Genomic DNA, 18739 nt, shown 5'->3' on the forward strand with positions numbered 1-18739 from the left:
CTTGCCTCAACAGGTCTTCACAAGTGTCGCAAGAAGGAAGGTGTGTACAGGTGGACTGACTACGTCCCAGGTAGGGCCCACGGGTTATGACCTGACTAGTCTTGCCGGGTCTTCGGATGGTGTTTTTATGTGCCACCATGTTTCCACAGCACAGAGGCGAGTCGATGCGGTACTGGCTACGGCCACGTTCGGATAGTTTTCTTGTGTGCCACAGGCACTGGTACCACAAAGATACAAATTCCATTGATGTTCATCTATTTTGATTGATTTTCACTTGCCTCAGCAGGTCTTCACAAGTGTCACAAGAAGGAAGGTATGCACAGGTGGATCGACTACGTCCCAGGTAGGGGCCACGGGATATGGCCTGACTAGTCCTGCCGGGTCCTCTCATGCACAGCACACTTCCATAGGACTCGGTCTTCAGTCATTTCCTTGGTGAGACCTAAAGTTCGAAGGTCGTGCTTCACCACCTCGTCCCAGGTTTTCCTGGGTCTACCTCTTCCACAGGTTCCCTCAACTGCTAGGGTGTAGCACTTTTGCACACAACTATCTTCAGCCATTCTCGTCACATGACCATACCAGCGCAGCCGTCTCTCTGGCACACCACAACTGACACTTCTTAGGTTCAACTTTTCTCTCAAAGTACTTACACTCTGACGATTATGAACACTGACAACACATCCATCGGAGCATACTGGCTTCATTTCTGCAAGCTTACGCATATCCTCAGCTGTCACGGCCCATGTTTCACTACCATGTAGCATGGCTGTACGTACACACCGCATCATATAGTCTGCCTTTTACTCTTAGCGAGAGGCCTTTTGTCACCAGCAGGGGTAAGAGCTCTCTAAACTTTGCCCAGGCTATTCTTACTCTAGCAGTTACACTTTCAGCACACCCACCCCCGCTACTGACTTGGTCTCCTAGGTAGCGGAAGCTATCAACTACTTCTAGGTTGTCTCCCTTGGAACGTGGTAGAAGTTGGTCTCTGCACATTTCCAGTGATTATTTCTCTTGAGCATCTGCCACAGACAAAAACTATTTTCTTAGTTAGCCTTCTTTGACATTGCTGCACCTCTTATGTGTCCATAGCTTACACTTGGTACACCTTATAGAGTTTTACCTACACCTTTTTTACAGATCGAGCAGGCCATCTACCTGAAGTCGGTTTGTGGTTGGTCCTCCTTCCTACTTATTAGGACTTTGGTTTTGGCTAGGTTGATTCTAAGGCCCTTCGATTCTAATCCTTGTTTCCACACCTGAAAACTTCTCCTCCAGTTCTGATAGTGACTCAGCAATTAGAGCAAGGTCATCAGCATATAGGAGCTCCAGGGGCATCCTGTCTTATGTATATATATATATATATGTATATATATATATATATGTATATATATATATGTATATATTATAATGTATATATATATATATGTATATATATATATATATATATGTATATATATATATATATGTATATATATATATATATATATATATATATATATATATATATGCATGTATATATATATATATATATATATATATATATATATATATGTATATATATATATATGTTATATATATATATATATATATATATATATTATATATATATATATATATATATATATGTATATATATATATATATATAACGGGAAGCTTTATGAAATAAACAAAAGACGAAGGCAGGTGGAAACAAACGAACAATTGTATTAGTATGGCGCTCAGGAAATATAAATAAAACAAGTCTTTAACGTTTGGAGCCTACGCTCTTCAACAAAGATACACAGAGAGAGAAAAACACAGAAAGAAGGAGGAAAAAAAATGTGTGCAGTAGCTAATATATATATATGTATATATATATATATGTATATATATATATGTATATATTATATGTATATAATATATATGTATATATATATATATGTATATGTATATATATATATAGTATATATATATATATATATGTATATATATATATAGTATATATATATATATATATATATATATATATATATATATGTAATATATATATATATATATATGTATATATATATATATTATGTATATATATATATATATATGTATATATATATATATATGTATATATATATATATATGTATATATATATTAACATGTGTGTCTTTCTAATAATATATATTATTAGAAATACACACATGTTAATTAATTCAGTTTGTCTCATAATCAACAACTAACCATCTCTTAAGAAAACATTACTATACAAATCTAATACTCTTTCACTAATACAAGATATGTATACGTAGATGTTAAATCCATCTGCCAAATATTACAATCAATAGAGAGACTTAATTGTAATAAATTTAGAATTGTTCATCATCATCATCATCATCATCATCATCATCATCATCATCATCGTTTAACGTCTGCTTTCTATGCTAGCATGGGCTGGATGATTTGACTGAGGTCTGGTGAACCAGATGGCTGCACCAGGCTCCAATCTTGATCTGGCAGAATTTCTACAGCTTGATGCCCTTCCTAACGCTAACTACTCCGAGAGTGTAGTGGGTGCTTTTACGTGTCACCGGCACTGGGGCCAGTCAGGCGGTACTGGCAATGACCTCACTCGAATCTTTTACACATGCCACTGGCACAGGTGCCAGTAAGGTGATGCTGGTAATGATCACACTCGAATGGTGCCTTTTACGTGCCATCAGCATGGAAGACAGTTAGCCGCTCTGGTAATGATCACGCTCGGATGGTGCTCTTAGCACCCTATTAACATGGGGCACATATGTTAAAACAGAAAAGCTAGAAATGCTTAATTTACAGGTGATACCATTCTTCACTGCTTCTTAAACTGTCACACACAGGTGTTAGCAACACAGATGTTTTATATAAATTCAACATAACCTCCATAATCTTGTTTATTTCAACAGTATAATAAAAACGACATAATGCTCATAACAAAGAAACATTCTCCAACCCACTTACCCCCTCTAGTCTTAAACGCATCATACAACTAAATCCTTAGGTCACCACACATTCTAAGCTTCTAAATTACTGAGTATCTCTCCTGGCAATCTCAAATCTATAATAAATCAAACAAGTGTGTCAAGGTGCTGTCTTCCTCTTTTGAACCACCAGATCATACTTCAACTCTGAACAACTTTCTACAAAGTTCTTCATTGTGAGACCTTCAATTGATACGGTCCCCACAACAGGAAAGAGACTGCACTTAAACATCAGAAATAACCTATATTACACAGAAATGAACACCAAGCATCTGGCTGGTCAAGATTTCTGTCTGCAAAAGCTCTGTCTCCTGACTCTTATATATTTGCTGATAATATACTGGTCATTATTCCTCTCATTAACAATTCTTTGTATTCCCACTCATTTCCAAACTAACCACTTTTCCAAATACTTCCTCCTCAAGATGTTAATCTCTCAAAATCATATTCACACACATTACTCTTGTAACACTTATTCAAACTGGCATTAACTTGTAGCTGATCAACCTGAACATTAGCCACATCTATCTAAGCAATTAACAAATGTCATTAATTAATTGCTTCATCATTATAGAAAGCATATAAAAATACAACAAATATATATCTATCATATACTTGAGAAGTTATTGTTTCTATCATTTACTTCTCTTTCTTTTATATATAACTATTGCCTGATCTCTGCTGCCAACACAACGCTCCCATTTACTATTCTGCTTCTTCCTTCATCTCATTAAACGCTTTTCTACTTTCATCATTTTCCTTCTTTTTCTTTCTCCTTCTTTCATTTCCCCTGCCAATCTAATATTATCAATACCTTTTTCACTTCTTTCTTACCTTTACTTTATCTCTCTTCTTCTAAAACCTAAATAGAAAGGTAACAATTTAGTTTAAGACTCACTTAATGCAGAGCTTCTGCTGAATACCTTGCTATGTGTATCAACCCCTAATACTGACATATTAGATGATTGAAATTTATTTATCGAACTGAAATTGTGCAAATTTGAAATTATGGTAATTGATCATATGTAATCTTTCAGTTTATAATTAATTTTCTTATTGTGTTTCTCTCATTAATGATGGGTGGCCATGGAAATTCACCAAAGACACTTTATCAGTAGAATATTCTGGATGTATCACTTTTCATTGAATACTGAGGAAAGTTAATGAATTGAGAATCAATAGAGAGCAGAAATATGTAAAGTTCGATCTTTGTAAGTCATTTGTTGGAATAAAGCCCTGAGATTAATACATCCCTTGGTAATGACTAATGGAATAGTACCAAGTGTGTCTGATTGGTGGTACTGACTTTCACTGAGAAGGAATTTGAAGCCACGTATTAGAATGTTTATGGTTTTATTAAATCTGCATGAAGGAAATAGTACAAAACTTATTTGAACAATAAAGCTTGAAGAAATAAGAATATAATGTTGATATATTAATTCAAATTCACTGAAGAGCAAAGGGAAATGTCTTCTGCTATTTTTGATAGGGTTCAAGAACAAGACTCTGGAACTGGCTTCTTGGAACTTGATAGTAGAACTGGAAAGACATTGTTGTTTCAGTCTATTGCTTGCCAAAGTCTCTCAATATATCATCAAAAGGAAATGCTGATAAGGATTAGTTTATTGTGGATCCCAACTTGATTGGGAATGACCCACACATTGTGGTTTCAGGACCATCCTCTACAGAACATGTAGAATCAGATGGACAGTATCAGGTGAAGGAAATGGTAGACTGCCACTAACTCATAATTCTGAGTGGCACAATTGTAGACAGTATTGAAATCAATCATTGTTTACATCTGCTTGTTTTGTCATTGGAGTCTTGAAAAGGTTGTCTATATTTCTGTCTGGGTTCACGTCTTTGATTTATAAAACATGAGTGACCATACAAGAGTAATAGATTGCTCTCAGAGTTACTGGACCATTCAAGCCCTCTTTTACAACATGAAATGGCTATCAACATAATACTACAGTAATTGCAGCTGTTTTTTCAGCTCTTGCTTCCACATTCTTCCAGGAAGAAATACAGCAAATTCTGTTTTCAAGTTCCTGTAGGACTTGATGCACTTGTGTGCCAAATTGCCATGAGTTTGGAAGTCAGACACATTCTTAAGAGATGCCAAATTATTGTCTTGGATTGTTACACAATTATAAACAAAAGAGCTCTGGAGGCTCTGGACAAATCAATAAAGAATAGAATGACAGTGGATCTCAAAAGGGTAGCTGTGTTGTTGTCAAGGGACTTCTATCAGACCCATCCAGTGATCCCAAAAGTAACAAGAGCCAATAAAATCCATGTCTGCCTTAATTTGGCATCACTTTAAACTAATATTAAAATCTTTAAAGTGTTTAGGAACTTGAGAGCAAATTTTTTGGGGAGATCAACTTTCTGGTCTAATGAGAAGCTGTAATAAGAATAAAAAAAAAAGGAATTAATGCAAGAAATGAAAACTGAAAATGATATATATCTGAGAAACAAGAAAAATAGAATTCTGTAGTAGATAGATAGTGGAGCGGGGGACACTGAAATTACAAACATTTCTGGCTGGAGGGAATAAGAACAGTAAAAGGATAAGAAAGAGCAAATAGATGAATCACTCATTAGCCATATTAAGAAGAGGACAAGAGGAGAAAGTGAGGCAGAAGAAATGACCATGGAATTTTATATAAAATAGAGATAAAAAAATGCATTGCCACAGTAATAAGATGGGATTGAAGTTTAGCTGCCAAAACAGGACCAATAATGTCAGAAACTTGCTTTAAACTCAACCAAGGAGATGAAGAATATCAGAAGGGACATCAGCCCAAAGGTGACATCAACATTCCCTAAATAAAAGTTACATAAAATATTTAGGAAAATGAAGAATATGTTTGGAAAAAGAGAAAATGATTATTTCAGTATAGTAGACTAAGCTACATAGTGGCAGTTACTGGAGACAGATCCAGATATATTTCAACCTTATTGTAACCTCATCAGCAAAACACTGACTCTACTGAATATATCAACATCATAATAGGAGAATCACTGAGTAAATGTTAATTGATTGGCTTTAAAAAAATAGAATAGTTTAGTTGTAAATATATTGGTTTCCAATTTTGGTAAAAGGCCAGTAACTGCGAAGGAGGGGATAAGTTGATTTTATCAATCCCAGTGCTCAACTGGTAATTAATTCATAGACCCCAAAAGGAGGAAAAGCAAAGTCAATATTAGTGGGATTTGAAGTTAGGACAAATAGGAGCTACGAAAGGTTGCTAAGTATTTTGACCAGCATACTAACGATTCTGCCTGCTCACTGCTTTAGGTTAGATATAAATATATAACAATAATTTAACTATTGCTTATAACCAACTGATTCCCTGTTAAAAAAAATAATATGGCATGTATGAAATTAACAAGGTATCCTTAGTATTTCATTTATGCTCCATATGTTATGTTTAGATTTGTCTGTAATAACAACTTACCTGGAATATTCATTTCTGCGATAGTATCTTCAAACATTCTTCTGAACTCATATGGAGTACCATTATCAACAAGGATAAAATGTGAATGATTAGGATCCAAGTCATACAGCTCTGTGTTAGGACCATCCCTTCTAGAATTCTCTACAAACTGCGATCTCTAGAAATCAAATCAATATTTTAGTAATTATACTTGTTATCAAAATCATTGTCATATAAATATGTGTTGTGTTTGATCTGACATAGTAAAATATAAAACAATGAAGGATTGGTGGAAAGGGAAACACAGAGAAATAGATAGATAATAAGATAGATAGATAGATAGATAGATAGATAGATAGATAGATAGAGAGAGAGAGAGAGAGAGAGAGAAGAGGGGAAGAGGGAAGGAGTGAGAGAGAGAGTATCAGAATATGGATTGAGTTATACTGAATGTGTTGGTGGGAGTCGTTTTAATGTTCACAGACATTAGAAAAAGGAACACTAGTGAATTGCTATAGGAATGCATAATCACACAACATAAGGACAACATACCCACATACATTCTCCCTTCCAATTCAAACATATTTAGATATATATATACATACGGTTATATGTATACATGCATGCATAAATATGTACACATATATAAATGCATACACGTATATTAAACTGGCACTCGGATAGAAAAGGTGTTCTAGTTGTTCTAATCAATGGAACAACATGGAGATGAAATTAACGCACAGGGGATGAACACCTAATAACATAATACCCCGCATGGATTCCTCCTTGGAATCCGTGCTGGAAGAATAGACAAGGAGATTTCAGACTTCCTCAACAAAGGATAATGGAAAAAATTCACAAAGGAGCTTGAAGATTCAGGATTCAACTGCGAGGCGACCGCACTAAGGAATTCGTCAATGAAATCCACGAGATCATCAACAATGATCCCACGAGTTTATGCGTGCTATTGCAAAAGAGAAAGGTGTGAATGAAAAAGTTATCGGGCTGGTGGTGCATGAAGACACTCGCTTCATTTCATACAAAATGAGGATAAGAGACTGGCCAACAAAGAAACTGGCCAACAAACAAAGAAACTGGCCAACAAACTGAAACACCCGCTGGAACCAGACATGATGTAGTCCTTTTCCCACCAGAAGAATTTCTGCCAAGGTCAGACGATCATTTCCCAGGACAATAGGTGGTTGGCCGTCTCACCCAAGGACTTGCCCAGAGTTATGCAGACAAACATTCTTCCTACAGCCATGGTGTTCGATATCGTCAGCAGTGAAGGTGATGTCTTGTCACCACACATCTTGCCCGAGAGCCTCAGGCTGAACACCGCCGGCTACATCCGTGTTCTGAGTGAAGTGGTGGAGCCCTGGATAGCTGCAGGGATTCCGTACCCTACTTCCTGCCATACCAGCTGGAAGACTCAGGCCTGACTGTCGGAGAATTCCTTCGAACTCATAGCACCTAACATTTGCCTACCGGAAACCCCTTGACTGAAATCACGAAGGACGAGTTGCAGTTTCCATTACCAGAGCCTTCAGGGGCCTAAAACGGGAGAGAGTGACTGAGGCCTGTAGCCAATTCCGAGGACCACTGAATGCTGTCATCGAGGCTAAAGGCAAGTTCATTGAATGAGATCGACAGAACACATGAAAACAAACATCCAAATTTGAAGAATATATCTCAAAAAATTATAACACACTTTTATTTTTCCTGATAGTCATCAAGCGAACGAAACCGTCTGCAGCTTCTACACACATGCAAACACACACATACACACACACACAAACACACACACTCACATATGTATAAACATACCACTAAACTTAAACCAAAGACATAATCTGTAACAGACAACGTTTGTATCATTTGTTAGACAATTGTCTGATAAACTATGAAATAAAATCAAGCTTAATATTTTATAGGTTGAATATATCTTAAATTAAATGTTTTATAAATAATTATATCTATATATACAAATATATATATTCAAGATGGTGACGGTTTGTTGAAACGTGGAAATCAAACCCTTTAGAGAACCTTGAAAAACTGTAATTGGACTAAATTGAGCTGAAATCGAAACTGTCCACCGATATTAATATTAGCATGCTCTAAGTAACAAAATACGAAAGAGTTTACGAAAAAAAGCAAAAGACGAAGACCGGTGGTGTGCAAAACAAACAGATGTATTTGTATAACACTCAGGAATAGAAAAAGTCTTTTACGTTTCGAGCCTATAGAAAGGGACACAGAAAAAACAAGGAGAAAAAAAAGGAGAGAAAAAAATATATATACATATATATGTATATATATACACACACATATATAGATATATATGTATGCATATTTTTTAAGGCTTTCACCAGAGGCTGAGGCCATGCTGGTGCACCGCCTTTATAGTATCCGGGGATTTTTCCAGTATTGCTTCTGGTGAAGAAGCAAGTTGGACGTTGTCACTCTTCTTTGTGCCTCCTGCCGCGATGTGTTCATCTGGTATTACAGATACAAAAACCTGTCTAGACGTTTTTTGAAGACTTCCATTCTACACCTCGCAGATCCCTAATGTTCTGTGGTAGGGCATTATAAAGTTATCCCAAGCTATTACAACATTGGGTTCGTATCCTCGATGGAGAAGATGAGACCTTTGTTACGCTGCAGTACTGTCCGGTTCAGTGATTGTTAGTGAGTGCGAGTTAGAGAGAGAGAGAGAGGGGGGAACAGACATAAACTAAAAGTGAGGAACTATTACAGAGGGTGAGAGAGAATACATGTAAGCAAGAGAAACAAAGAATGCGAAAAAGAGAAAGAAGGGAGAAATAAACACAAAGAGAGAGAGAGAGGGGGGGAAACAGACATAAACTAAAAGAGAGGAACTATTACAGAGGGTGAGAGAGAATAAATGTAAGCAAGAGAAACAAAGAATGCGAAAAACAGAAAGAAGGGAGAAATAAACAGAGAGAGAGAGAGAGAGAGAAAAGGAAGAGAATAGGTTGAAACCTGCAGAAGTAAAAGGCAGAGAATCGGTTGGAAACTGCAGTGTTTAGAGAAAAACTCGTGTAAAACCCCTTTTTATCCCGGTTTCTCGCTTTACGCGGGAGCTCTGGGCAAAATGTTATAGTGCATGCCTATCCTTGGCACATAAGGAATGTGTGTATAAAGTTTGATGAAAATCAGTTGAAAACTGTAGAAATGCATAAACACACATCCTTTGTTTTATATATATCTACACCAGCAAACATTGCTTTGGTGGTATTTTTTTACCAAATAATTGGACAACCAAGAAGGTTTATGGGTAGCATGGCAATCTATGTTTCCGATTAATCTAGGAATGGAAAATCAGATTGAAGGCTGATTACTGTGGCGGTTGTTGCACTTTACTGATCGTCGAACATATTAGTTTGAAAGCGATGCAAAGTAGAGCTACTGTGTTTTGGGAGTAGATTAAGGATAACGACTACAAAATATAGTTGTTTTACATGAAAGCGAAATTTCTTGTCAGAAAGAGACACATAAATGGTATAATGAAATTGAAGGAAGACGTTGAAACTTCCCTCTGCAAGTTTTTTTTTGCCACAGCAAAAGGAGCTATTTTTTAGATATAAGCTAAGAAAAGCCCCTTTATTCTGTCCTCCCACGTAGCCTGCGCATAAACTAGCAGCGAACGATGCATAAAGTTAAATTGGTATGGAGCTTTTTGAAAGATATGTATAGCTTTCGCTAGTGGAAGCGAAACTCTTATTTAAAGGTTGATTGTTTTTAGAATGAATCATATGTGATTGTTTTAAAAAAGGCTAGATCGACAATGCTAAAACGTATTTGAAACAACGGACAACAGTCAAAATATCATAATGGATAGGTAAATAAAGTGAAACAACGCACTGGTAGGTAAACAAATGTATCGACAAGTAGCAGAGAGAGGAGGGAACATTACCTTTAAAGAAACTCAGAATAGGTAAAGGTAAGATTGCCAAATTTTAAATATGGCGATTAAGTTTGTTTGGTATTGGATATTCATCACGTACAGTGTTCCTAGTCAATTTAATCGCCGTGGCTGATGGACAGTCGAAATAAATAAAAATACGAAATCCCTTCATCTTTATAAAAAGATTAAAGGAAAACCCTACATATAAAAAAACATGTAAATTTAGGTACATTTACGCCAGAACTTTGGGCAAAATTTGTTAGTGCATGACCATCCTCGGGACATAAGCAATGCGTGTGTAAAGTTTGGTCAAAATCGGTTGAGAATTGTGGAAATGTATGCGTTCAATGTTCCTTGTCAATTTAATCACCGTCATTGGTGGACAGTGGAAATAGACAAAATCCTTTCACTTTTATAAAACGATTAGTAAAGTATGGAAGACTCTGCATACAAAGAACTATGTCCATTTACATCCATTTATGCGGGAGCTCTGGGCAAAGTGTTATAGTGCATGACAATCCCTGGGGCATAAGTAATATGAGTATAAAGTTTGGTGAAAATCGGTTGAAAATTGTGGAAATGTATGCAATTAGTCATTACACACATATACTGCGATTTATTTATAATAAGGTAAGGAAACTAAGGCAAAGTAGAATAAAAGGTTTCCCCAGATACAATGAAATACCAGCAATAGAAGTGAACTCATTTTCTATCGTCAGGTGACAAACACCCTATTCACTCAGCTGGTTTTGCTTTTATAATTCAGGTAAAACAGAAAAAAATACGCACATGAAAGTCACGAACCTTGACTATATTACTTCACTTATCATAAAATTAGCATTTCATCATAAATTATATGGGTCTTTTCTTGATCCCTTGCTGTAATCTGATACTTAAATGTTCCATCTCAATAATTAATATCAAAATTTCAAGCACCAATAGTATAATATAAATCAATACGTAATGTTGCTACGGAGAAAGGATAAGATTAGAACATTTTTTTTAAGAATAGGAAAAAAATTTAACAAAATTTACGTTACTCACTCTCAATTTCTTGTCTTTTACATAGATCCGTTCTGCAATACCAATAGTATGACAGTTACTGCTAGATGTATAGTCATTTATAGCTTCCCCAACACATTTCGCAACTCCAGTATGTAAACCTTCACTTATGATCCAGACATCTGCGAAACAAGAGATCAATAATTATATTTAAATATTAGTTTCTTATTCTAAAATTACACTAGAGTTTTGGAGAAAATGCTTTGTGATATCTAATTATATTTCTTCACATAGTGACTTCAAAACAACTGAAAGGGCTGGAATTTTCTCTTTTTCCATATAATCTTGCAGAAATATGCACCTGTCGTTAACTGAGGTCGATTTAACTATTGATATATTTCTCATTATGGAAGCAAGGATATGATGTATTGAATCAACCCAGAATCTACTGTTATCAATTTTTAAATCAATCCTTGACAAGATAGGTAGAATAAGATGAATCGCTGGCAAAATTTGAACTTGTAACGAAACGAAATGAAATACTAAATACTAAAATACATTTACGAGTCCAGCTTTTTCCAGACACAGACGTCTTCTCCCAGCATATTTGATTTATTCCATATTGCAAACTAGAAATGTGTTGTATGTTAGAGAAAGAGTTAGATCTAGATGAAAGTGTGACAGGGTTTCACTTATTGGCTCAAGTTTAGTAATATTCATTCTGGAATAATGAATGAATGTCACTCTTTCCATTTCCCAATGCCTCAAAAATAGGAGTTTTTCTTGCAATATTCAAAGAGAGATGGAAGAGTGCAAAGAGAAATTTTATACTTAAGTAAGCCTGTCAAAGGGACGATCAGCTCTGGACTACTGAAATGTAGATGAGAGTGGCGTGAATGATGCGAGTGAATGGGTCTGCGCAGAGCACACGCCTCTAATTGGAGAAAAGGAAAGAAACAGAATTCTCTGCCCCAAAATTCTGGGTATCCATGGTTTTTATAAGGTTTTTCCATGAGCAGTCTTTGAACGTCTCCCCACTGTCGAGGATTATACGTTGTTAAATTTGTTTCGTTTCCTTCCATTATGCTAAAGCTGTTTACACGCAAAACCCTCACAACACACCATCATACACATACAGAAATTATTTGCTTTGTCATTTACTGTCCATAATGTTTTTCGTAATGTAAACACTTTGTGATCAGTAAAGAAATTATCATCATCATCATCATCATCATTATTACTGAGTGAGAGAACAGTGCATGCCATCAAAGTGACATTGGGATACAAATATATGAAACCCAATATACCCGTCATGACTACCCGACTAAAAAGGGTGCACTAGGAACATGTATCACAACCATATGTACGGCACAAGGTGATCTCATATCAAGATAAACACCTTGCAGGTGGGGTCCAGTTAAAATTTTTTGAGGTCGAGTAGCCCGTCCCATTCAAAAGGTACCTGAACAAGGTTTGTTTAAGGATGTTTAATAAAACATTACTGTTGTTGTTTCTGTTTCTGTTATTGTTGTTATTATTGTTATTAAATAAAACTTTATACCATTGTCTCTTGCTGCATTAACCAAGCCACGCCCAAGAGCTTGTTTAGTAAATGGATTCAACTGGACGTCTTCCCTTCCTCCAATCACAGAAATAAGTAAGCTTGGCAATGAGGATATCAACCATCGATGCATTAACAAGTGAATTATTGCTTCCATTGGGGTTTGGTGATTCATGTAATCAATCTATATGTGAGAAAAAATGCATTTAATTAATGTAACTTAATGTGTGATACAATGAAATAAAAACATTCAAATGCTAGCAGTTTTGTGAACAGATTTCATTGTGATGATTTATTGTTTGTATTCATAATATTGAGAATTGTGGTATTGGACATTATTTCAGATGTTATGGGTTTGTCCTGTCACAGATGAAATCAGGAAAATTCAAGCAACAATTTCAAGGATTATCAGCCATAACTGTTATTGTAATAATTATTTATTATAATATGTTTATTATCTTGCTATATATGTTCAATAGTGTAACAGATATGAATATTTCCCTCATATGTAGAGTTTAGTCATGGTTGGATGCTTCAAGCTCTTGCTTGAAGTAGTTGATATCCTCCCAGGTAAGTGGTTACGGAGACATCACCATGCATAGAACCGATGAAGTCACTAGTGTTCTCTATCGCTGGTGGCCCCGTACCAGCCCCTTTGCATTTTCCACGGTGGCATCAAGATTCTAGAAATATTCTCCAATCACGTGCAGCCATACGGTGCGGGGCCTGCCATAAAGCCTCTCCTTGTCCTCAGCTTCAGCTTCGAATGAGAGTAAAGCCCATGTAGAATGATCTAACAGGAAATGGAGAGCATGTCCGTATCAGGGAATATGACAGAGAACTGTGAGATGAGAAGCTGGGTGCTGATGCATGCGCGCACTCAATTCTTTGTTGCAAACATGATGGTACCACCTGATGTACTCAAATGTTCTGCTATTGAAGCCGCCGACCTTCTTTGCCAGGGTATCCGAGAGGGGCCAGGTTTCTGCTCGATAGAGGAGAATGGCGAGGGCCGATGCATTGTAGATGCAGAGTTTCATCTTCTGGGAGACAGAGCAGTGGCTCCAAAGAGGTTTCATTGTTGATAACAATGGAGCCCAGGGGATGAGAGAGCTAACAAATTTCACGACGTCGGGGCCAGTATGGAGAGAGGGAAGTTCCAGGCCATCCCAAACATGCATCAGCTTCGTCTTCGCCAAACTTAACAGAAAGCAAAGTTTGGCTGATTTTTCTCAGAATATGGTGAGTACGTCCCCTGAGCTGGTCGATTAATTTAATGAGTAGGGTGGTGTCATCTGCATACACAAAATTGATAAGGTGGTATTTTTAGAAACTCGTTCACAGACCTTGATAATCCGTAACACAGTTAAAGTGTTCAAGCACGGTCACACAGCCACATCTGACCTTACTCTTGATGAGGAACCAGGCAGAATCTTTGCTGTTCGCCCAAATGCAGCTCTTGGCACTGTTATGGAGCTGCTGGAACAGAGTGTGATCTTGGGAGAGGTACCGACGAGCTCGAGAATTTTCCACAAGAATGCATGATCGACTGTGTTTAAAGCCATCTGGAAATCGATAAAGGTGATGTAGAGTTGGCGATCTTTGCGAAACTCCTGAAATCTTTCAATGATGAGACGAAGGGCAAAACTATGATCTGTGATAGTTCGATTCTGCATGAATCCGGATTGTTGTGGGTGGCATCTGCTTCTAGTGGCATGAAGAGCACGACTGAGAAAGATGCTGGTGAAGAGCTTGCTCGGGATAGGGAGGAGGATGATATCCCGGTGGTCATTACAGGCGAGTTTGTTGTCCTTTAACTTCAAGAAGGGGAGAATGGGTTCAGTCATTTAGGAGCTGCTCTGACACTCATACATGTTTGGTGATGCAAGTGAATCCCTGTGTCATGTTTTCTCCTCCAGGCTTCAATATCTCCGCAGTGGTAGAGCAGATTCCAAGACCTTTGAGGGCATTGAGCGTCATCTTTAGAGCGGCAATAACTTCGTTGAGGGTGACAGGATCGAGTCTACAAGCGTCATTGGTTGCATCTGTGACTGCAGTGACGGTTAGGCTGGGATCAATTGGGACAGGTGGTGATGAAGAAGGCTGAAGTGCTCCTTCCAGAGTTCGGATAGACTTTCTCCGTGGTGATGACTTTGCTATTGGTACCCCTTGCCGGGGCTATCTTAAACTGGAGATCATCACGAGCTCTGTGGTGCAAGTTGAATACCCGACTGATTGTCGTTGTTCTTTGCTGCTGCATGCAGGCGCTCAATTTTTCCCACCCAGAACTTCTCTCGGTCGTCTGATATGGCATTGTTGCATACCGTTTGAGCCGGTGATACACCCTCATGATACACCACAAAGGCAAACCTTGCAGCGGTAGTTTATTATCTCATGCGCTCACAGTAAAAATCCAGCGCCGCTTAGGAAGAGTTCTTGAACATACCAGGACGTTACATGCATACTGGTTAACACTTGATTTAAAGATCTCCCAGTTATCAGTCTCATTCATAGCTAGGACGCTGAAATGATTGGTGCTAGAGTACACAAATTTTGAGGCGATATTGGGATCACGGAGACAGGATGAGTTAGGGTGTAGCTGGCATTTGGTGGCGGGGTCACAACCAGCAATCGATGATCGGTATTACCGAGTTAAGCACCTCTGTAGACTAGACTTGGCAGTTAGTAACAAATTACCTCCAGCGGCGGGAGATGATGATATGGTCAATCGACTTCTGGGTGTAACCGTCCGGACTGTACAAAGTCCAGTGATGGGTAAGTTTTCGGGAGAAACATGTGTCTGCAATATAAAGGTTGTTGTAACGGCATCGGAGCAGAGGTGATTACCATTGTCATTGGTGACTGGGTCGGCAAAGGTTGTACCAATAGGCTGAGTCTGGAGTTGGTCGGTCGAAAAGAGTGGACAGCAAATTATCACTCACCGGGTTCCGAAAACTGGGTGACTTGCTGACATACTTGGGCATGTAAGTGCCATGCTGTAGAGGCTCATTGAGTCTTCAGGATCGCTCCAGATAAAGTAACGATCACCTTCGATGAAATTATCATTGCCAGGACAGCGTGTCACGCTGAGTCCGCCAAGGTGATGTTGTAGCAGAGTAGCTATCAGGACAACAGGGTGTGTGACCTGGGACGGTGGAGTGACAGGAAATTCCATATATCAATACATATTCTGTAGTATAAGTTGATTTCTCGTTAGTCGAGAACATGCAGGTTCTCCACAGGATAATCAGATGAGAGTACTGACATCTTGGAGATGAGCCGACGCGCTGTGGGTCACCCTTAATCTGGAACCTCCCCGGAAGATTTGTCAGTCTAATGCAGCCCTACCAGGAGCGAAGCTCCAGATGGTTACGCTCTCTCAGACCGAAGGAACACACAAGCCTCACCACAGATATAGACCAATGGATTTAAAATTTAGAATATAAAATTTAGAATTAGTCATTTCTCGAGACAATTATTTTCTACATAATATTCTATTATTCTATTCTATATTGTAATATTTATTCCAATAATTCTGCCACAACAGAATACATTTCTAATATTGATGAGGTATACAGTTAAGAAATATTGGAATTCAGTTTAGATCAACATATTCATTACATCATTAGAATAAAATAGACTATTGTCCAAGTGGTAGATACAAAACATAAGTACATGCATGCATGTACATACATACATACATACATACATACATACATACATACATCATGGTGGCCGTTATGGTCAGAGCGATATTCGAGACGTGTGTAATTCCTGCTCATATGAAGGCAACGTACCAAATATTGGAAAAGTTAAGCTACAGAGTGCGGTAACATCACTTAAGATTAATTCTTCATAAGTGTTTTGAATATTACGGATATTGCAGCATTTCTATACATCTTAACACATTTTTGTAAACACAGCCTTTTAATGTTACACACATAACGAAATAAGTCAAGTAACATTTCAATAAGTACGTTTCAATGCAATTGTAGATTTAAAAACAACCTGAAAGATTAATCAAGCTGTGAATAACTTTTAATTTAATCCTGACAAAAAATTGTCAAATTTTTTAATAAAGATCACTGTCTATTTTGAAAAACAAATACAAATATCAATGAATTAACAAAATCCTCATGGCTAGACGTATAAGTCTCCTTCAACCAAATCATGACTACAATCACTGTGTACATTGGACGTACGATTTGAACAAAGATTGATATGAAGCATATGTACAATCTGAGCACAGGAAGATCGCTTTTATGCAAAAGCTAAAAGATTTGTGGAAGCGTGAACTCCAATTATTAGATTTTCCCTTGAAAATATTCAAATGAACAAGGAAAACGTATCATCTTCTTGTATAAAATAGACCTGTGTGTGCGTGTGCGTGCGTGTGTGTCTATTCGCTTTTCACGCGAAAACGGCTGCACGAATTACTTCCATACTTGAGATGCATAAATGATTTGAGCTCGGGTATATAATAGGGTTTTTATTATTTTTATAATTAAAAATAAATAAATATTATTTTATATTTATGATTCACTTATTTGAAAAGGTTTCTCAATGTCAACTTTCGGTACTAACTTAGCAAAGGCGAAATTTTCCGTTTTCATTTGCAAAACCTCTCATTCTCTAAGTTGACGGTTACATTTCAAGTCTTAATTCACTATTTGCAAACAACTATGACAAATTACCGATATGGTGTGTGTGGCTTTCATAAACCATTCATCTGCTGCTAGTCCCCTTTTGACCACCAGATCCCAAAGTAAAGAATTCTGTCAAAGGTTTTCCGCTGGTTATTGAATGTCAAATACAGCAGCTTACTTTTACCCAGATACTTCTCCTTCAGTTACTTCACCAAAAGCAGGGCATTTTTAGTACTTGTCCATGGCACAAAACCAAACTATATCTCGTCTAGTGTAACCTTTTCTCTAATTACTTAAGCTGTGGTTGTTTCCATAACTTTTGTGCTCTTGTCCAGCAATTTTATACTTCTGTATAATTACCTTTCTCTAGCATCTCCTTTATTCTTGTAACAGCTCACTGTAATGCTACAATGCAAGTCCTTATGCATACCACTTTTCTGTAAAATTCGATTGACTGTAACAAATAACAAAGCCATATCTCACACTGCCAAGTATTTTAAACATTATAGCAACAATTCCTAATGGTTCATGGGGTTTCTCCAGCTTTCATATTCTTCAGTACTTTGTCTATCATATTGCTACCAACTAGAATCACTAGGCCCTCTACTGGATCAATGTTGGGAAGATCTTTATTTCATGTAATCTCCACATATAATAACCTTTAATGGTAGCACTTTTAAGTCTTTTCTTTTCAGAATCACTAAGAGCATTGCTATCCATCCATATACACCAACATGAAAATTAATAGCCAACTGTACAAAAAAATGAAAAAGTATCTAAAAATATTCACAAAAACCGTGTAAAACGTTGCTGCTATAGAAATCCATCGACAAAATAATGAACTGATTATTGGATAAAATTTCTACAAACAGATGTTGTCAATAAAAATAAAGGGAACATTAAAAACAATTACCTTTGCAATTTTCTGGTCACCTTTTTCAAACTTTACCATACCAAATTCATCACATGAATTAATTCTTTTCTCATAGACAGATCTAAACCAAATAAACAGTTGAAGTAAAATTCTGATAGGGAAGGTAGAAAATGGTAAATAACAAAATCAAGAGATAAAGAACCACCCTAGTGAAAACTATAAATATTTACAGATATAGAGACATAAAACCATACCCAGAAATAGATAAATGATGGGTTAAACAGTTGTTA

At 37.0% G+C, this 18739-nt stretch overlaps 1 protein-coding gene across 1 annotated transcript in view; it reads right to left on the bottom strand.

Annotated features, from left to right (window-relative positions):
• Window positions 1–18739, bottom strand: part of LOC115221043 — a 336595-nt gene that overhangs the window by 108419 nt on the left and 209437 nt on the right. Inside the window, exons 20-23 of the mRNA XM_036510356.1 lie at window positions 18489–18570; window positions 12930–13113; window positions 11411–11550; window positions 6457–6613 (exon numbers count right to left, since the gene is read on the bottom strand). Coding sequence (XP_036366249.1) covers window positions 6457–6613; window positions 11411–11550; window positions 12930–13113; window positions 18489–18570 — 563 coding nt within the window. The remainder of the gene's footprint in view (window positions 1–6456; window positions 6614–11410; window positions 11551–12929; window positions 13114–18488; window positions 18571–18739) is intronic.

Source organism: Octopus sinensis, linkage group LG17 (assembly GCF_006345805.1).
Source record: "Octopus sinensis linkage group LG17, ASM634580v1, whole genome shotgun sequence".
NCBI lineage: Eukaryota > Metazoa > Mollusca > Cephalopoda > Octopoda > Octopodidae > Octopus > Octopus sinensis.